At 33.7% G+C, this 18775-nt stretch overlaps 1 protein-coding gene across 6 annotated transcripts in view; it reads left to right on the top strand.

The window, feature by feature from the left end:
* The window catches only part of C3G (C3G guanyl-nucleotide exchange factor), a 129857-nt gene extending 112142 nt beyond the window's left edge, over positions 1-17715 (top strand). For 2 of the 6 annotated variants that reach the window (XM_076527829.1, XM_076527838.1), the window contains 15 exons: positions 1212-1436; positions 2834-3019; positions 4337-4647; positions 5967-6080; positions 6501-6817; positions 7262-7469; positions 7738-7761; positions 8793-8988; positions 9059-9311; positions 9395-9647; positions 9733-9747; positions 10036-10210; positions 10280-10924; positions 11005-11136; positions 11224-17715. In XM_076527829.1, the coding sequence (XP_076383944.1) occupies positions 1212-1436; positions 2834-3019; positions 4337-4647; positions 5967-6080; positions 6501-6817; positions 7262-7469; positions 7738-7761; positions 8793-8988; positions 9059-9311; positions 9395-9647; positions 9733-9747; positions 10036-10210; positions 10280-10924; positions 11005-11136; positions 11224-11362 (3193 nt within the window). In that variant the 3' untranslated portion in view covers positions 11363-17715. The remainder of the gene's footprint in view (positions 1-1211; positions 1437-2833; positions 3020-4336; positions 4648-5966; positions 6081-6500; positions 6818-7261; positions 7470-7737; positions 7762-8792; positions 8989-9058; positions 9312-9394; positions 9648-9732; positions 9748-10035; positions 10211-10279; positions 10925-11004; positions 11137-11223) is intronic. The other 4 variants (XM_076527834.1, XM_076527837.1, XM_076527835.1 and 1 more) reach the window with 4 other exon arrangements.
* Positions 17716-18775: the final 1060 nt, after the last annotated feature.

Raw genomic sequence — 18775 nt, 5'->3', positions numbered from 1 at the left:
ATAATATATATATAAATATAATAATAAATATTATAAATACTAGTATTGTTATTATTTATGTTTTAAAAGTATAAATAAATATTTTTTCTGATAATAATGTTTATTCTGAAAAATGGGAATTCGAAAAGAAAGATAAAGTCGATGTGCGTGTAATAGTACAATATTCGACTATTTTCTGCAATGTTATCAAAATCCAAAATTGCAATAAAAATTTTGATTATTTTTGTATTTTTGTAATTTTCTTGCCAAGACAACGTTCTAAATTGTGTTTTTTACATTTAAAAAAAAATTGATTTTTTTGGCCGTCCTTTTTAAAAAAAAACTGTGCGTTAAGGGGTTAAAGAAAGCGTTGTATTTTCTTACGGAAATATAACTGGCTTCTCTTGGGAATATTTATTAAAGAATTCCTTCTCAACGCGTTACTTTTTCTATGTAATTATTAGACTGCGGGTTTTATGTATTTAGGATATAAATAACTAGGCGAGGCACCAAAGCGTAAATACATTAGAAAAATCTAAGAACACATTATTGCCTCTTCCCCAATTCATTGTAATAATGAACAAAATAAATACATTTCTATTTTATTTGTATTTCTTACAATTGATATATGGTGGTACCATGTAATAAAATAGTCAAATAACGAACCCGAGCCAAAATATAATTGAGGAGACAATCTCTGTAATATAATAGGTTCTATTTCAACTTCAATACACTATAATGGAACGTTGATTATCGACACGAATGTTTAGATAATAGAATACTTACTTAGAACGTAAAATTTCATCTTTGTTGATTTTTTACAACGTTAAATTTCGTATGACTAAATTGTGGATTTCCATGGAAAATATTATACAACGATATAATAAATATTACTGCGGTTTATGCATTTACTGGAACGTACAGGAGCAACATAGACATTTCTTTCTCCTTTAAATTATTTCGCTCAGTTGAAAATAATGTTACAGTATTTATAAATTCTTTAAATGCAGTTACTGTTTTGTATTTGATCCACTGATTGTTATAATACATATTATATATAAATATATATTTCATAAAATCCGCATCTAGTTATATAGCCAGTAGTGTTAATTCTTGAGAAATTTAACCGATCCCCACAACAATAGACATGGTCGCCATTTTGTATCTCTTTTATAGGAAATATGTGCTAACAGACTTATCTGATATTATTGTTGTTCTGATTATTATTACAGCTCCGCTCTGGGTTCAGCGACGGATCTAGTCTATCAGACACTAGCGCAATTGTTACAGCTCTGTGATGAGGTGTTACTGCAGGGCGACCAGTCACCTGCGTTAGACACCGAGCACGTGACACACGTCATAAGAGTAGTTGAGGAAGCTGTGAAAAATTTGGTTGCCTTGGCAAACGAGAAGATCGCCAACAGACAAAAACCCGCAGCTGTCGCTGCTAACAACAGGTATCGATAGATCCATCGTCGTGTCACTGACTCGAGGAGGACTCCACCTGTTCGACTTTGATCTTGACAAACGTTTACACGATGATAGCATACAGCTTCCTAGTGATTAGAATGTGGACTTCGTGTATTTATGTTATTAATGACCAGGATTAGTAGCAAATCGTAAAAACATCAGACAATTTTAAAAGTGAATTATTGACAAAAAAAAACACATTTCTATTTATCTCAAGTTTAATACACAATTTGCTTAGAAAATGTTTACTTTGCATGAAGATTCAGAGTCTATTAATGATAAATATGAAATGTTAACTGCATGTAATTGGCATTTTTGTAAATGTTAGCTTACTGCAAAAGTAATTGTTGAATTTTTTTTTGTTCTGTGTTTTACATTACAATTTTTCTCATAAATCTTATTACTTCTGTTGCTTGTTATATATCATTGTATAAGTTATACGTTAGTTACTATGACAATGACTTTCATTCAGATTATTAAAGTTCAGTTTGACCAACCGATTTGATATAAACAATAAAATTACATATCTGTTTATGTATTATCAATTGTATAAGCTCTTTTAATGAATTCAGAAGTCTGTAACTGCATTTGTTTATTTTTGAAGAAATATGAAGTAACTATGAATAATATTGAATTATGAAGCGGCACGTTATCATCATGTAAAAGCTAATTAAATTTGAGATCAGGCACGCGGAGTTCTTCCCTTGTTAGAGTAAAATAGACTACTGGAAATGTTTATTGTACGATATGAATATTTAACTGAATATTTAATTCTCGTGGCATATTTAATGTTAATATTGAAATATTGAATATTAATTGATTAAAAATGCTATGATTTGAGAATCGTGTCACTACATCAATTTAAAATGAATTATGTAGTATCAGAACTATTTAACTTCTAAGAATTGAGTGACCAAATGTCCGTAAATATAATATATTAATAATAAACAATGCTTTTAATAAAGAAAAAAAAATTGTTTTCACGTTGATCACTAAAATAAAAAATCTGTTTACTTTGTTTTAAAGCCACACAAAATTTGAACAAATGCAGACATGTTATTTTTATAAGGTAATACATACTATTCACTCAATATTAGCACATGGCATTTATTAGTGCTATAATCAAATAATTAAAATTGTAATTTACTAAGAAATTTCTACAAAAAAGATACCTACGTAAAATATAAATTATACTAACTATTTATAATAAAAATGTATAGCTTTATGCATAAAGTAATATAAATTGGATAGAAATCGTCCGACATCCATAATGAGAGGAATTAGTGTGATACGATGAATATTACCAGTAGCATAAAGCCATTTTGATATTTTTTTGTGTCGTCATGTACCAATGGAAACTTGACAATCATTGAAATGGTTTCAGAACGTCGGGTTATGGGTCGGAATTGACGCCACAAAGAAATTCCTTACCCGATATTCCGCTAACCCCGAGGGAACGGCAGATTTTAGAGCAGACCGCTGCGACTACTAGTCTGGTCCGTAGTTCGCATAGTTCCGAGTCGATTTTAAGGGATTCTAGTCCACCCCCAAAACCACCACTCCCTGAGAGGTAGTTTCCTAAGCTTCTCATAGTAGCGTTCAGTGTGGGGCAAATTATGAGTCAAGCGAAAGCTTACTAATACGACTAAAATTTTTCAGATAACAAGAAAATATGCACTAATTTGTTACATATATATATAAATAGTTAAATCATTTCTTTGCTACTTTATGAATTTGATAATAGTAAGTTCATTTCACAAATAATTAGTTCACCAATATTAATCCTTAACGCTTAAAACGTTAAAATTTGTTCACATTAATTTTAAATAATATTTTTACATGGAAAAGTATAGAGCATAGATTTGTTTATTTCATGGAGATAGTAAAATACATAGAATCGTATTATATCGTGTAAAATAAATTGTCATCCAGAAAATACAAATTAAGCTTCACTGAATTCGCTATCCATACAAAATTATTTAATACATACGTTTACTGATCGTTCGTTATTGTCTACTTCAGAAAAATGTATTAAAAAATAACACTGTATGTATCAAAAGTAACCGCCGCGGATATTCAATTTAATCATGTTTGGGCTGTAAGTCTAAGATTGACTTGTCGTGGGGCGCATTTACTCGGACTGTCACCAGCTAAATTAATTTTGAGTGACTGATTCAAGTGGAGAACAAGTGATGTTCCATGATTTATGTTGTATGATTTATGTCATGGATATTTAACGCAATCAAACTGACTCTTCAAAACTGCTGAGAGTTAAACAATTGTTGCTTCTGGTCGAATAAAGAAAATTATATGTGGCTGATATCGTTTGTTCAGATCAGAACAATTAATTCCAACGATTTTTATCTTCATCGCAGCAAAACAAATCAAAGCAAATAGATTTACGAAACTTTTTCATTCCTTCCACTCAAAACAATATTTGTCAAGTATTAAGATTGGGATTATGAGTTCATTGACGAAACTTAATGCCCCACACTGACAACAAGCATGAAGTGTGTACGTAGCATTAGTATCGTTTTAAGCTCAGATGGATCAATTTTTGAATAATGACGTTAACGATTTCAAATGACCATTTTCGCTTAAGTTATTACTATAAACTTCTTAAATTAAAGTTAGCTGAGAATTGTCTTTGAACACCTGTATAATAAAAGATTAATAGATCCACAATTTTTAATAAATTGGATATTAATTGATTGTACTTTTTTTGCATTTCGCTTCAGAAATTTCTTCTATTCTCTTGATCTCTTCGGTTAAAAAACTTTATACGATATCTATAATTATGGTCAGGTTGCTTTTTCCAGAGTTCAAGAAATGGTCCGTCTGGCGTGTAATGTAATTCTTACAATTGAGATTGCTATTGATATTTCAGAACAAATGTGTGTCTGTCGGAGGAAAATAGCTCTTCCGGGACACCGCCGCCGTTGCCCCCGAAACGGAAAACGCGAGCTCAGCAGTTGTTGGAGGAGTCCGAAATCCGAAGTCTTTTAGCGTCTAGTCTTGATAGGGTCTCCCTGCGAAGTCAATCTCCAGTGGATTCGTCGTCACTTTTAAGCGCGTCGGGTGGAAGTCTGGATTCGGCTCTGAATCATTCTCGCGACGAGGACGAGATTAGAGCGATCATGGGACCAAACGACGAGTCTCTGAACGTCAGTATGGATAGCCTAATGGCTACTATCCAAGGTAACTTCCAATGGACACTCTGTCGATAGGACGATATCAATAGTTCTTTGTATCTTACTGGCACACTTTGTACATTGCTAACATGGTAAAGTCCCACAGGAGAAGGTCTACGATCTCAAAATTCAAAAAACTGTTCAAGTTACACAAACTGATTTTTACAAGACTTTATGTGAGATATAGTCTTTAAATATATTGTTTAAACAAATAACTTTTTATTATGTTCTATCGCAAATCTGAATTTCCCATTCAAAAACAAACAATTTAAAACAAAATTCAACTTTTTTCGGTATCTGGTTTTCGAGATATCTCAAAAAATATGATTTTAACACCCAACATAGAGGGTTGTTTTTATCATTTTATTGTGGATGATTGCCGATAAGAAAAAAACACGTGGCTAATATTTTCCGAAGAACTATATCTCACATAAGTTTCATTAAGGTCGGCTTGTGTAACTTGAATATGTTCCTTTGTAAGTTCAAGAGTATGAAAGCAGAGACTGTTTAAAATGAGCACAGACAGAATGTCGTAAGATTTTTTTACATAGACCTGCAAGCATTCAACGATTGCCTTTTTTCTGTTATTTAGCGAATTCTTTTTTGTAGAGCAGTGTGTTATTGAAATCTGGATTAAAAACGAATGTACTCGATTTCAGTAATTTATTCAAAACTTTTTATTCAGTAACTTTCAGGGTAGGATAAAAATAATTTAATTCTAATGAAGAAGTAGTAATATACATATTTTACAAATCAAAATAGCTGTAACAAAAGTGGTTTGAAACGCAATACAATCACTGTTACAAAAGAAGAGAAACTGGATTGCGTTAAGGAAATAAATTTTTAATTTATTTTAATTTTGTTTCATGTAATATTTTATGAAGTTTACAATGTTATCTATATTCTATTAACGTTGCTTAACTCATAATGCCTCAGAACATTCAGATAACGAGGACTTATACTTCCTAAGAAGGTCACGACAGAATTCCACAAGTACGTTTCCATACGTGTCCCGAACTACACACACCGCTTACTCAGCAAAATAATTCTAAACCGTGTTTGACTCAATCGTCAGTTTTATTGAGAAAGTCTCAGAGCACACACCACGTAAACCTGTTCTTTAAAATAGAAATATTTCATTATGACAATCTCATATGGAAAAGTAAGAACTGTCTACATGTGTTACGATTAAAAAATGTCATTATTTAATTATATGTATTAATGTAACAATTTCAATGTTTGGATATATATTTAAAATAATGTTTAATTTTATTATATAATATATAATGTTAACAATAAATAACATATATTTTATCTGTATTACAGGCATGCAAGTAAATGGTACCTCAAACTGTAGCGGCTGGGACGGTTCTGAAACCAGTATAACAAGCATTATGCTGTTGGGTCAAACTCCCCAAGAAATGCTTGACGCGTTCACTGGTATGCAATACAAAATTCATTTTCGACCAGTGCCATAGCTAGGTAATGGGGCCAAGTGACGTCGCATATTTATAAGCGCAAAGAAAAATGTATGAGCTAAAATTACGCAAGAATTCCTCAAATAGCTAGTGGAGCAGGTAGCGTAGGCGTCAGATCTTCCAACTACGCGAATAAACAGTATCTTATAGATCTTCATCGAAGTTAGTGTAATCCTTTAGCATTCTTTCTTTCGACCCTTCTGAAGAATCAGTTCGATGAAAGTAGAAAGTTGATCATGTCGGCCGGTTGGAATTCGGAAACTGTGAAAGCTCTGCTCCGTAAGAAAGACAATTTTCCAAACGTTACCGGCGAAAATTTACCCGTTCTTAAATAAGAAACTCTCAACACGTTATGGTGCATTACACGGTAATCGTATTTCAGGTATTGAAGGAAAACTGGAACGATTATCCACTCAAACGCAAGAATCCGGTGTGGTATCCATGCACTCACAACGAAGTTCGTCCCAAAGTTACACCACCTCAAGCATCACATCCAAAAGATCGTCCCAGCAGAGTAGCATTAGTTACAACTCCCAGACGTTTAACTCGCAGCAGCAATCGTTTTCCCAGACCAAGGTGTCTTCTGACAGTAATGGGTCCATATTCACCCAGAAGACAATGAGTAGTTCGGAAAGTACCATTAGCACAACAAATATATCTGGAAACGGGGACCCTGCATTGCTGGAGAAATTGGTAAATGTGGGTGTTGCATGCTCGTTCCTGTGTTCTCTTTTTAATATGAAGTTGATTCAGAAATAGTGTCGCACAGTTTATAAACTATTCTATGGTAGATTATCAAATAAGTCATCAGAATTTGTAAGTCGAGTAGTTAACAGAAAGTTAATTAAGTAATTTGTAGACATTCTCAGTTCTCATTTACAGTTTATCTTTTATTTGTTGTCTTGTGTAATTTATGGTAATTATGCTAGAGTACGGTTTTTGTTGTGTATTACTGTCATAACCAGATGATAGATTTTTGTGCATTCATAGCTTGTTAGTACCTTGGGAAAAGTAAGATGAAGACAATTATTCATATAGATGCATTTCAACTTTGAAGTATTGTATAAAAATCGATAGTCCAGTTATGACATTGTAGAAATGTTGTATCTTCTTCCATACTTATATTATTTTTATATTATGTAGGAAATAGAATCGATTTCTGTGTCAGACACGAACGGCGTGCCTCCGGCATTGCCGGAGAAGCGTTCGAAACGTAGAAAAGAGCGTCAGCCGTCGCAGTACGACAATGTACCTGAGAACGAGCATTTATCAACCTGTAGTTTACATACCAGTAATGGCGACAGTCCGGATGCCAGTAAACCACCGCCGCTTCCGCTCAAAAAGAGACACAGTAAGTCGAACTGTAATTAACAACCAAAGACCATAATAAAGCAATTTACGACCAGCAGTTGAATCTACGCTGTGTCTGCTTTATTACTGTCTTATACACATAGATCTTAGGTACAATCATTACAATACAGTGAGAATAGATTTGGTCGAAGATTGAGTTAGCAGACAAAATTATTCTAGAAATTGTCTAGATTATATTTTAGAGTAGATGTTCCGAAATCTCTTCCTGGTAGTAGGATAAAACTGATGAAATATTTTGTATCCCCCAGTGTTCCAATCAGTGGCATATTCTGGTAAGTGGGGTCCTGCCCACACAAATCAGCTATCCCACAGCAAACACTTTCACGCTAAGTTGGAATCCTTCGTTTCACGCATTAATACACGATTTTAAGCTCCTAGCTTCTTTGCGGCATGTTTATGATCTTCCATTTATTCTCTCATTTTATGAAAATGATTTGATACATATCATTTGGTTTAATACCGAGCTTGGATATTTTATTCATATCTTTAGCTTTCTCATGGCTTATATATTAATTAATGTGACATTAAAAACGGACAATGGTATTACGTTTCCTTTCTTTTGACAACGTCGAATTTTAGAAAATTGAGTTTCCCACTATTTTCTTACTTACAATGGCGTACAAGAAGCAACATTCTCCGAATTTATTTAATTATTCGTGTTTAATGCACATTATTGCACCTCTTTGGACTTTTCATAAATAGTTCTGCTGCGAGTTCTAAAATTCATTAACAATAGAAACTAATCTTCAGCTACTCGCGTGGGCGTCGACATTGTTTCACTAATTGACTTGACCTTTTCTGGCTAATAGTCAGTTAACACTTATGCTTCTTCAACTGGAACAGCTCCAGAGAGTTCAGTTTCCATCTTCACGATTATGTGTGAAGAATCAGCGAAATAGAACGGTTTTGCTCTAATACAACAGTTTTACAAATGAAAGCATTCGTGCCCGTATAATATCTATTTCGTTGTCTCAAGTGCTCGTTTGATTCCGAAGAACCGAATTTATCGTCTATGCAAAAATGTTGTTCAAAAGATTGCATTCTCATTCCAGTAAGTTCATTGCAAACTTTGCGTGCTCGTATTTTTCTAACAATAAGTCAAGATACACGCTTGTGCATCAGTGTTTTTTCTGTATTTTATTCACCTGCGCTTTTAATACTTTTCATAACATAAATCATGCTTGTATCTACCATATGTATTATACATATCATGGAATCACATTTTCATTTATTTTTATGTTATTACACCATTCGCCATCCAATGCATCGTAGAATTACTCACACTTGGTTGTATCTATTTCAGTTATGGCGTACATGGAGATGTTCGGGAACTGTTCCCACAGTAACAATGACTTCATCTCTGGTCTTGGGACTCGCCATTCAGTAGCAGCTTATAATTCAATGCAAGCAGAATGGCAAAAACACGAGATGGCCCTCACTACCACCCAGTCGTGCTCTTTTATGGCACACACTATGACTACATTACATGACAGCTCAAAGTATGTGATTTTACTTGTACAGGTTCATGCGTTATGACACTACATTCATTTTTTTTTTCGTTCTTTCCAGTACCTCCATAACTATGACACCGCCGGTATCCGAAGTAACAAATAATTCTAGTCTCCCACCTGCATTGCCACCAAAGAGATCCCGTTCCATTAAATCAAACGCAACACCTCCACCTATATCACCGAAACCCACTGTTAGTATGCAAAGTATACATACGATCGACCCTGTAGTAACTTCGACACCAGTGAAAATAGAAGAATCGGTATGCACCCATGAGAAGAAAGACATCACACCTTCGACGCCGGTAAAATTGGTAAAAATCATATTAATTTTCAAAGTATGACAGACATTTATAATGCATAACTGTTTTGTAATAGCAAACATTTTGATTTTCAGAATAATGTTACCTTAGAAACAATATTGCCACCTTCAAGACCTGCTAGCAATGCACTGTCGACCGTATCAGTTGACGAGAGCACTCTTGAACTAAGAGACGTCGATCAAGATGTAAAGTATTCTCCAAGTATCCTTGAGGAACTTGATGTCACCAAGTATTTAGTATTCAAGAAACCTGACGAAGAAGGACCTGATATACGGGGAGGACATCCGGATGCACTACTGATTCATGCAACCAAAGCTAATAAACATGGTAAGCATTACTTCCATTATTATATTCCAAATATATCAGTATTCTTTAAAGAATATAATCATTGCATTTTTTTCATGCTTCTTAGATGAGAAAGAGTCAGGTCAGTTGATACCCTCTTCGACATTCGCTTTAAAATACAATTTTAATATGCAGTAAATTCTCCCTAATTGACCCTCAGCTTGGGGCTCGTTTTTATAGTTGTTGACAATTGGTAGCTATAAAAACGAGCCGCAAGGCTCGAATAATCGTATCTTCTCTTCCCAAATTGTCCATTTTTGTGTACAAGTTGAGGGTCAATTAGAGAGAATTTACTGTAAGTAGTAAAAAACATCTAACCATACAAAAATTCAAAATTTAACATGACATTTATAAATCTATCATTTTGCAGACTTCCTATATCAAGAAGCATTCTTAACAACATATAGGACCTTTATGCAGCCACTTGAATTAATTCGGAAATTACACAGACGTCATCAATTGTTCTCTTGCTCTGCTGACGTCATTGAACAAAGGGCAGCTCGCGAGGCGTTTTCTTTATTAGTTAGAGTCGTTAGTGACTTAACGTAAGTTATTTTGATATTAATCGTATTTCCAGTAATCAGAGACTACTCAAAAATATTATTTTTCTCTAGGATATCAGATCTCGATGATACTCTTCTGCAAACCTTAATGGAATACGTACTACAATTAGTATGCACTGGCGATCTCACAATGGCGAAGGCTCTGCGAGTCAAAATTTTAGAGAAGCATCAAGCGAAACAGTTGCAATCTGCGCAACCAATCCTCTCGTCTCTGAGCGTGACAACGAAGCAAGCTTCTCTTCTCGATTTTAAGAGCGAACAGATAGCTGAACAAATGACCCTGTTAGACGCAGATTTGTTCATGAAAATCGAGATACCGGAAGTGTTGATCTGGGCCCAGGAACAGAACGAGGAGCGAAGTCCGAATCTAACTAGGTTCACGGAACACTTCAATAAGATGTCGTACTGGGCTAGATCAAGGATATTGGAGCATAGGTTAGAGAACGAGGCGAAGGATAGAGAAAAATATGTGGTTAAATTTATTAAAATAATGAAGCACCTTAGAAAGATCAATAACTTTAATAGTTATCTAGCCTTGCTTTCTGCACTGGATAGCGCGCCTATTAGAAGGCTCGAGTGGCAAAAGCATATTACAGAAGGCTTAAAGGAATATTGTGCTCTTATCGATAGTTCTAGCAGTTTTAGAGCCTACAGACAAGCTCTAGCTGAAACGCAACCGCCATGTATTCCATACATGTGAGATCCATTTTCAATTTAATCGAAACATGTTGCGATCTAGAAGTCTGTGACAAAATAAATACTGTGTCTATTTTCAGTGGTCTCGTGTTACAAGATCTTACATTCGTGCATATTGGAAACAATGATTTATTACCTGATGGCACTATAAACTTTTCGAAAAGATGGCAACAGTTTAACATCGTTGAAAATATGAAGAGGTTCAAGAAAGGGTAGAGTCATCTTTCTCTATTTTATATTTCAGTTAATTTCGTCTGAACATAATCGTAATTCATGAATCTCTTTATTGTTTGTTACAGAAGATACTCGTTCAAGAAACATGAACGTATAATAACGTTCTTCAACAATTTCAGTGATTTCCTCTGTGAGGAGGCCATGTGGCAGATTTCAGAGAGTATCAAACCGCGCGGAGGTAAAAAGACCCAGTCACAGAACTAGAATATATCTAACCCTTTCACTGCCTGCGTCTCGAAATCGAAAGGCTGAACCAATGAATTAGAATGTTTATATTTATGGTATTTAGGTAAACGCTTAATTACAAAACCAAACGAAAATCATACAACACACCGAAGGCAGTGAAAGGGTTAGCTCGGTCTACCCCGTTTCAACAGCCTCTGTGAGGTTGTATTTTACTTTATGGGAATTTTAATATTCAGTCCATAATCAAGGAACAAGAGCAAAAGCTAAGCACGTATATAGATTAAATTGAGACTTGATGTATTCATTTCATTTAATATAATCATGTTGTGCGAATATCGATTGAATCGAAACGTCGAAAGTTGTGAGGCTACGAAGACTCTAAATGAATTAGATAGATCAAATAATGTCTCAAGCGCATTTTTGTAGATATTTTCTTTTTGCCATAAGATAGTGTGAAAAAATCATGTTTGCTATGAATCTACGCAACATTTACTTAAAAAGATGCAGCTGTAATGATGCTTAACATAGCACAAAGGGTAAGAAACCCTCACTTGAACTATTCTATATGTATGTCTATATGAGAACTATTTATTTATTTGTTTTTAATCAGCGAATTGTAAAAAGTAGTGGATGTCCTTCTTTTTTTTAACTTATTTAGATATATACATTATATATATACATATATATATAAACGTCCATTATATAGCTTTAATGTAGGTAGAAGAACTTTTCGAACGTCAACAGTGAACTGTTGACCGCGCAAGGAAGAAACACCAATTCCGTTAATTAATGTAGAGCCATTGTGGCTTCAGATAAGCGCCTGGTCGTCACGCTTTTCGGAGCACATGGTACGACTTGAGCGTAACTGTTACATATACTATTGTATATGATTATATAGAGAACACTTTTTGTTGGAAACTTGTTAATAGGTATCCAAGCTTTCAGCTTTAAGTCGAGCGGTTACCTAGAGGTATAGGTAAATTAAGTATGAAAAAGAAAACCACAGTCGTAACGGTAGAATTGAATTGAAGTTTTGAGCATCACCTTCTATCTTATCGCCATTCGGAAAATGTTTTATATATTTTACAACCAGTAACGCTACATTTATAGTTTTCAACGATGAAAGTGAGAATATTGTTTTCTCTCGTAATACATTCCGTTAGATCGAAGGAATCGAAGGAATTTACCTATTTTCATTTAAAAAAAGGAAAGAACAATTCACGTCTCCGTTAAATTTATCAGAATTTAATAGAGTGCATCAAGTTTTAAATCTAAGATAAATGACACCGCTGTAATGATAATGGCTGTCTGTGTGCCTCATATTATAGGGTGAATGAATATCTGCCTATTAATTGATATTTCTCCGGTTTCTCGTTTTTTAGAAATAAATGTCTTATATACAACACTCGACGGCAGAGCTATGATATCCTGATAATCGGGCTTGAGGGGATTTAAATAATTCTGTCATTTGCATGTTAATGCGTTCCGTGTGCGACGGCAGCAGGCGTGTCGTACAGATTTATTATTCACGGTGGAAAGGCCTCTGCAGTTGATAATTAGCGTCGGTCTATAAACATACGCAGTTTATTGAAATACTTACCAATACTTAAACGCCGTGGATAAAGGCAGAATAGCCACGATTAGTCACAAGGTGTAGTTAGAGATTTGCTATTACATATAAATATGATAAACAGTTGTCAATTTTCAGGACATGCACCAAATATACATACGTAACTTTAGCTTTCAATATCAAAGTCACCGGGATGTAACAGCCGATGAAATTGTGATTAATATAGATGCACTCCGTTAATATCAGTGGTAAACAATGGAAAAAGAAAATCAAAAAAGATACAACCTTAGTTACAAAATTTTTAACGAACCATATTGTTGCGCCGAGTAATTAAGCGAGACGGTATAAGTACGATGATGAACTTTGAATTACTTTCAACGTGAATTAATGCTGCGTGATCGTGAGCGAATGTGGGTGATAATACAAAAAAAAAAACATATTTCTGTTCGTATAGTTGATACGTATAAATGATTCGTCTAATCTTAAGGCTAAGAGGAACTTTATTAACGTTGTACATAGTTTGATCGTATTCATAATTTCTTGTACGTACGCGAGTGTCTTCTATTATTCGTAATTGTATATACACAATGTATTATCTTTACATTAACTTGCGCATGATGTAATAAGCTCATACATTTTTAAGTTCATTGAGATCATTGTGAAACCTTGTTGCGTTCTCATATGCTAAACGATCCAGTATACATAGGAAGTTTCGAAATCATGCAACAAGTAGCAACCAACAAATATGTTACGACAATCAAAATCAGAAGATCATAACTTTATTTTGTAATCTAACATTTCATTTCAAAATACAAAAGATTTAATATCAAATTATAACTGTTCATATCTCGCAGGAAAACTCAGATTGTAAAATACGAACGAAATTATTTGATTTCTTCGGTTATAACGAACGAGTACTTGATACATGATTTGGATGTACTTCTATTATTTTCAATTTTGTTTTTTTTCTGTAATTTTTTTTTAATACAATCATTGTCTCATCTTTCCAAAAATTCAACGCACTTTTACTTTTATATCACACCATCCTTTGAAGTATCCAAAACATACATGTATACATAATTTAAGTTTCTTCAGTGCTTTTTATCAATTTTATTAATTATTTTATATATAGTCATTTACTTTAACGTGAAATGAAACTATGTGGATTTTCTAGTTAATTCTTCCTCGACTTACTATGAACAAAATTTTCTTGTAAATTTCAAGTAAATATGTAAGCATTGATTTTAAGGTAACTTTAACGCTAACCAAACATGAGTGAGATAAAACAGTGAATATGCAACGAAAAATGTAGTCTCAATCAGTCTATTAGATAGAAATGATAAGCTTCTTCACGGTAGACAATAGCGCTGTGACGAAAGTGAATTAATTTGATAGTCATATTGATAATAAGATATTTTTGAGATTTTATTGCTTCAAGTTCCTTATAACAAAAATACTACTACTGTGTCTGTACTAAGAAAGTTGAAATTCCTGCACTTTGTGTGCTTCGAGGACTAATACTTTTTCTAAATTTCGTCTAGAATTATTATTACATAGAATAAAATTGTTTTAGAATTAGTATAATATAGTTATTGGTTTAATGTTTATGTAAACCAATTACCAAGGAAGAGGGAAGTAGTTGCATTGCTCACTTCTTTTTAGATAGCAAAGATAAATTTTCATTTTCTTCCAAATTTGTACATAATTTTAAAGCAGTTAATACAATGTTCCTTAATTTATCACTTGCATTAAAAACTCTCTTATTTCTAACTAAAAAGATACGATGTTACTATATCAGTTAACTGCAAGTACTTAAGTAAGCAAAAAGGTAGAATATCTAAGAAATATGTATGTGCAGCAAGCTTTCCATTTATAATATGACCCACAGTGAATTTAGTTTTCCTGCGACAGTTATAAGTCTCAGGCAAATATATCTTATTATCAAGTGGATAGATTGGTCCTTGCGATAGTATCTTTTTGAATCTGATTAACCAGATCTAAGCTAACATAGGCGTAAATATAATGAATCTGTGTTTTTTCTATCTTCAGCTGAACGTAGATAGTAGCTTCTAAGGAGACAGTCTGTACACGAAAATGGACTCTAAAGCAATTGCTGTTGAACTTGCTCTTACAATGCAAAAGAAAAAAAGAAAATTTGCGTGTCACGAAAAAATGAACGATGCTGTTTGATTGCCACATAGATCAGTACTTCCATGGCGAGGGGTATTTGCACTTTTAAGGATAACATTGTACATACATGTATACATATTATATTACGAATTTAACGATCGAATGAACCATCGATCTCTTACTATATATTTTCAAAAAGAAAAGTATGCAAGTTTTTAAGCCAGGCAAACACTCGAATCAAAAGCAAACGTGAGAGGAAACTCATCAAACGGGAATGGGGAACTTTGTTTAGGCGTTTGAGATTAAATATCCAGTGAACTGCACGTCAAATAACTCTCGCCGAAATTGAATTTAACGATGTTCTGAATGTATCGTTCTAACAAGGAAACAATAAGTAATATTCTTAGCGGATATCGATAAGCATCAAAACAAGTAATAATTACTATTAATGTGTTACTGATCTCTTATCGCAACAAAAAATATACGTGTAACTTAACATTAAATAGATATGATGGTAAGTATTATACAAACAATGATACCGATAAAATAATAATCACAGTGATTATTGATGCTCTGACCGACGTACGTTCAAAAGTATCTCAGTAAGGGTGTCAGTTTTCATGCAAACAAAAACGACATATCCACATGGCACAGTATTGCTGTATAGAAGACAGTCAAAATGAACAATTTTACTTAGAATGGAATCTCAGATGCGGTAGTTGGTTTCGAAACGTCGTCTATATTTATACTTCGTTATTTTTTTCAACGACCAAGTAATTTGTTATTTTGCTCGACAGCATCCGATATTCGTAATTGATACCGTCTGATTGAAAACTTTGCAATTTTACATATAACCCCAAAGGAAATTTTTTAATGATGGCCTGTGCTATTGTAAATATTCAGTTGAAGTATGTATCAGTTTCAGTATTTTTTAATGTGTGTATGTGTTTCTACACAACTTAAAGTCTTTATTGGAAAATGAACAACATTCGACAATATTAATATTTTTAATCAGTGTACAACTTAAACAATCGTAACATCGAGCGGAACCACTGTTTTTGGTTACGAATGCAGCAATGAATACTTTTTAATTATTACTATAAATTACTGTAAATATTGCAAGGACTCGAATTAATTTGCTAAAAAGTGGACGATTAAGAATGCAACTAAATGCAAAAAGTTAGCAGAAATATCAAAGGAAATTAAAATTGTTTTCTCTTTTTCATATGTTGTCAATCGAACAGTATCAAGTTGTCCAGACACAAAAATATAATGTCGAATTTCTAAGAATGTGTCAATGATTCGATGCTGTTTCACACAAACAACAAATTACTGAGATCGCGCTAAGTTTACGTTTAATAATCCTCTGCGAAAGTTATGTACAGGCTACCTTCGAAATAGTAACACCTCACGTTAAATTCGTTGTGTTGTTGTATTTTAATGGATCATTTTAATAATCATTATCACATGCAAATGGGTATGTTAATATCGAGTTTGGAAACCAATTGAAATAGTTTCAATCTACGATTCATGGTACTAACGTCTTCGGATTCATTCCTTAAATAAAAGCCAAGATCATTCTGCTGTTCATTTACCTCTAATCTTGAGAAACATTAATATCGAACGCTAAACAGATTTATGTTCTAGTCCACATTCGAAGCGTTAAAACTGCGAATCGAAAAAAATTTGCATCTTCATCCCTCATGGAGATTTTGACAAAATGATATCGAAAGACATTTATATATTATATGTGTCTAATCTGTAGGTATTTATATAGTCGATAGAACAGGTATAGAACTGATTCCACCCTAACTTCTTAATTAGTTAGGCTCAGCACCAAAATGATTCTTACCGTTTGGGCTAGGAATGGTTTAGTCGTGAACGATAAGAATTTTTAAAAATATATTCTTCCTGAACTCGCAAGAGTATATAATTTTCTCCCCCTGACTGTAAACACGTCAAAGATTATTATCGTGGTTAGGGTACAGTCAGTGGAAGAAACCAAGTGAAGCGAGAGGCGAGCAACAGAAAAAATCAAATTGACGTGGATCGTTGTATTGAACAGTCTAGGGACAAAGAGTAGAGAAATGCGACATTTCTTAACATTCGCGTACGAAAGAAATGTTTGCTATATCGTTTCTACCGACTATATCGACACGTAATCGTGAAGCGTACGGGAAACGGAACACAATTCACTGAGCATATCATTTGTAAGCGAGCGATTACTAATTATCATTGTACCCGAAATCCCTTTCGATTATTCTCCGCTACGAGAAAAGAAGTTTCGACAATTACACCGAGGAAAGATAAATACACGTAATGTTATATATATATATGCTCACGCGTTTAATTGTGCGATTTATTGCGTATACCGGTTATATTTTTCTATGAACATTTTTCTTACTCTGCTGGAAACACGCGCCCCGTTTAGAGCCACGCGTTTATTTCGATGCGAGATCATACGCACGATTAATCCTAAGTAAACGTACCTACGATCATTAATTACAGATATTGCCGTGGAATATATTTTCCTTCTGTTTCGTCGGTCTGCAACTATTGCGTATGTTGGACATATATGTTTGTATGCGTATGAACGTTTTCGAACGAATGGTTTTGCTTCTTTTGTAATAGGTGTACGAAGAAGTGAAATAAAAATGTGTTAAAGTCAAAATGCATTGTGATTATACTCCGACGAGGCGTGCATTACAATCGACTCGAGACACAATTGGATGACTGTTAAGGGAATAAAATGAAATTTTGTAGATACACATTCCTACACTTTGTTAAGCTTCTTATTATACATCTTTCAATACATCTGTCGCCGTAACAATACAAATTCAGAATACAGGGTGTCCAAAAAATATCTCGCAATCCGAAAATGGGAGGTTTCTGAGGTCATTTGAAGTAACATTTTCCTTAACGGAAATGCAATCCGCGGCTTTGTTTGCGAGTTATTAACGAAAAACAGTGACCAATGAGAGGCGAGATCAGCTGACGGTTGACCCAATGAGCGAAATTGAGCTTCGTGCACTCATTTTTTAAAATTTTAAATTAAATATTTTTAGTTTATAAATAACGTTAACAAATTTCCCCACATCTACATAACTGCTGATAATAAGCTTTATTTAATGAACATCTAGTTTCAATATGGAAGCTACTATTTTTTTTTATTTATTACGCTGCTAGAACCCCGCATGGGTTATCAGCGATGAAGGTATTTTCCTTGATTTTTTCAGGTATTTTCCTTGAAATATAAGAAGGAAAGAATCAGCACTTCACAACAAAGATCACTACGTGGCACGTCGTAGTCCTTTCTTATTCATTTTAATCTATTTTCACATTGTCTTCAGATTGAATTTAAACGAATATCATTTTTTATCGTTATTGTTACAGATCTTACGTCGCGATTTTTTGCATTATAGTGTTTCGAAACGAATTATCGCGGCTTGTCTTTGAAATCGATTTCAAAGTTAGCGTTGAAAGGATAATAGCGTTGCAGTAGCTTGTTACTACACCACACACGTTCTGTCTATATGAATTAATGAATAAAGAGACTATGCGCAGTTTCGAATTTACCTGCTTACACCGGTATCAATTCGGAAAATTTGAAGGAATAAATAAATAAATGATTTTTATTCCATTTTGAGATTCGTGGTATTTATTTATTAAAGAAAAATATTTTAGTATGATATGAAATTAACAAGATGTTTCGTAATCTAATATGCTATTAA

Source organism: Megalopta genalis, chromosome 1 (genome assembly GCF_051020955.1).
Source record: "Megalopta genalis isolate 19385.01 chromosome 1, iyMegGena1_principal, whole genome shotgun sequence".
Classification (NCBI taxonomy): Eukaryota; Metazoa; Arthropoda; class Insecta; order Hymenoptera; family Halictidae; genus Megalopta; species Megalopta genalis.
The sequence above is the reverse complement of the archived record's forward strand: the minus strand, read 5'-3'. Positions and strand labels throughout refer to the sequence as shown.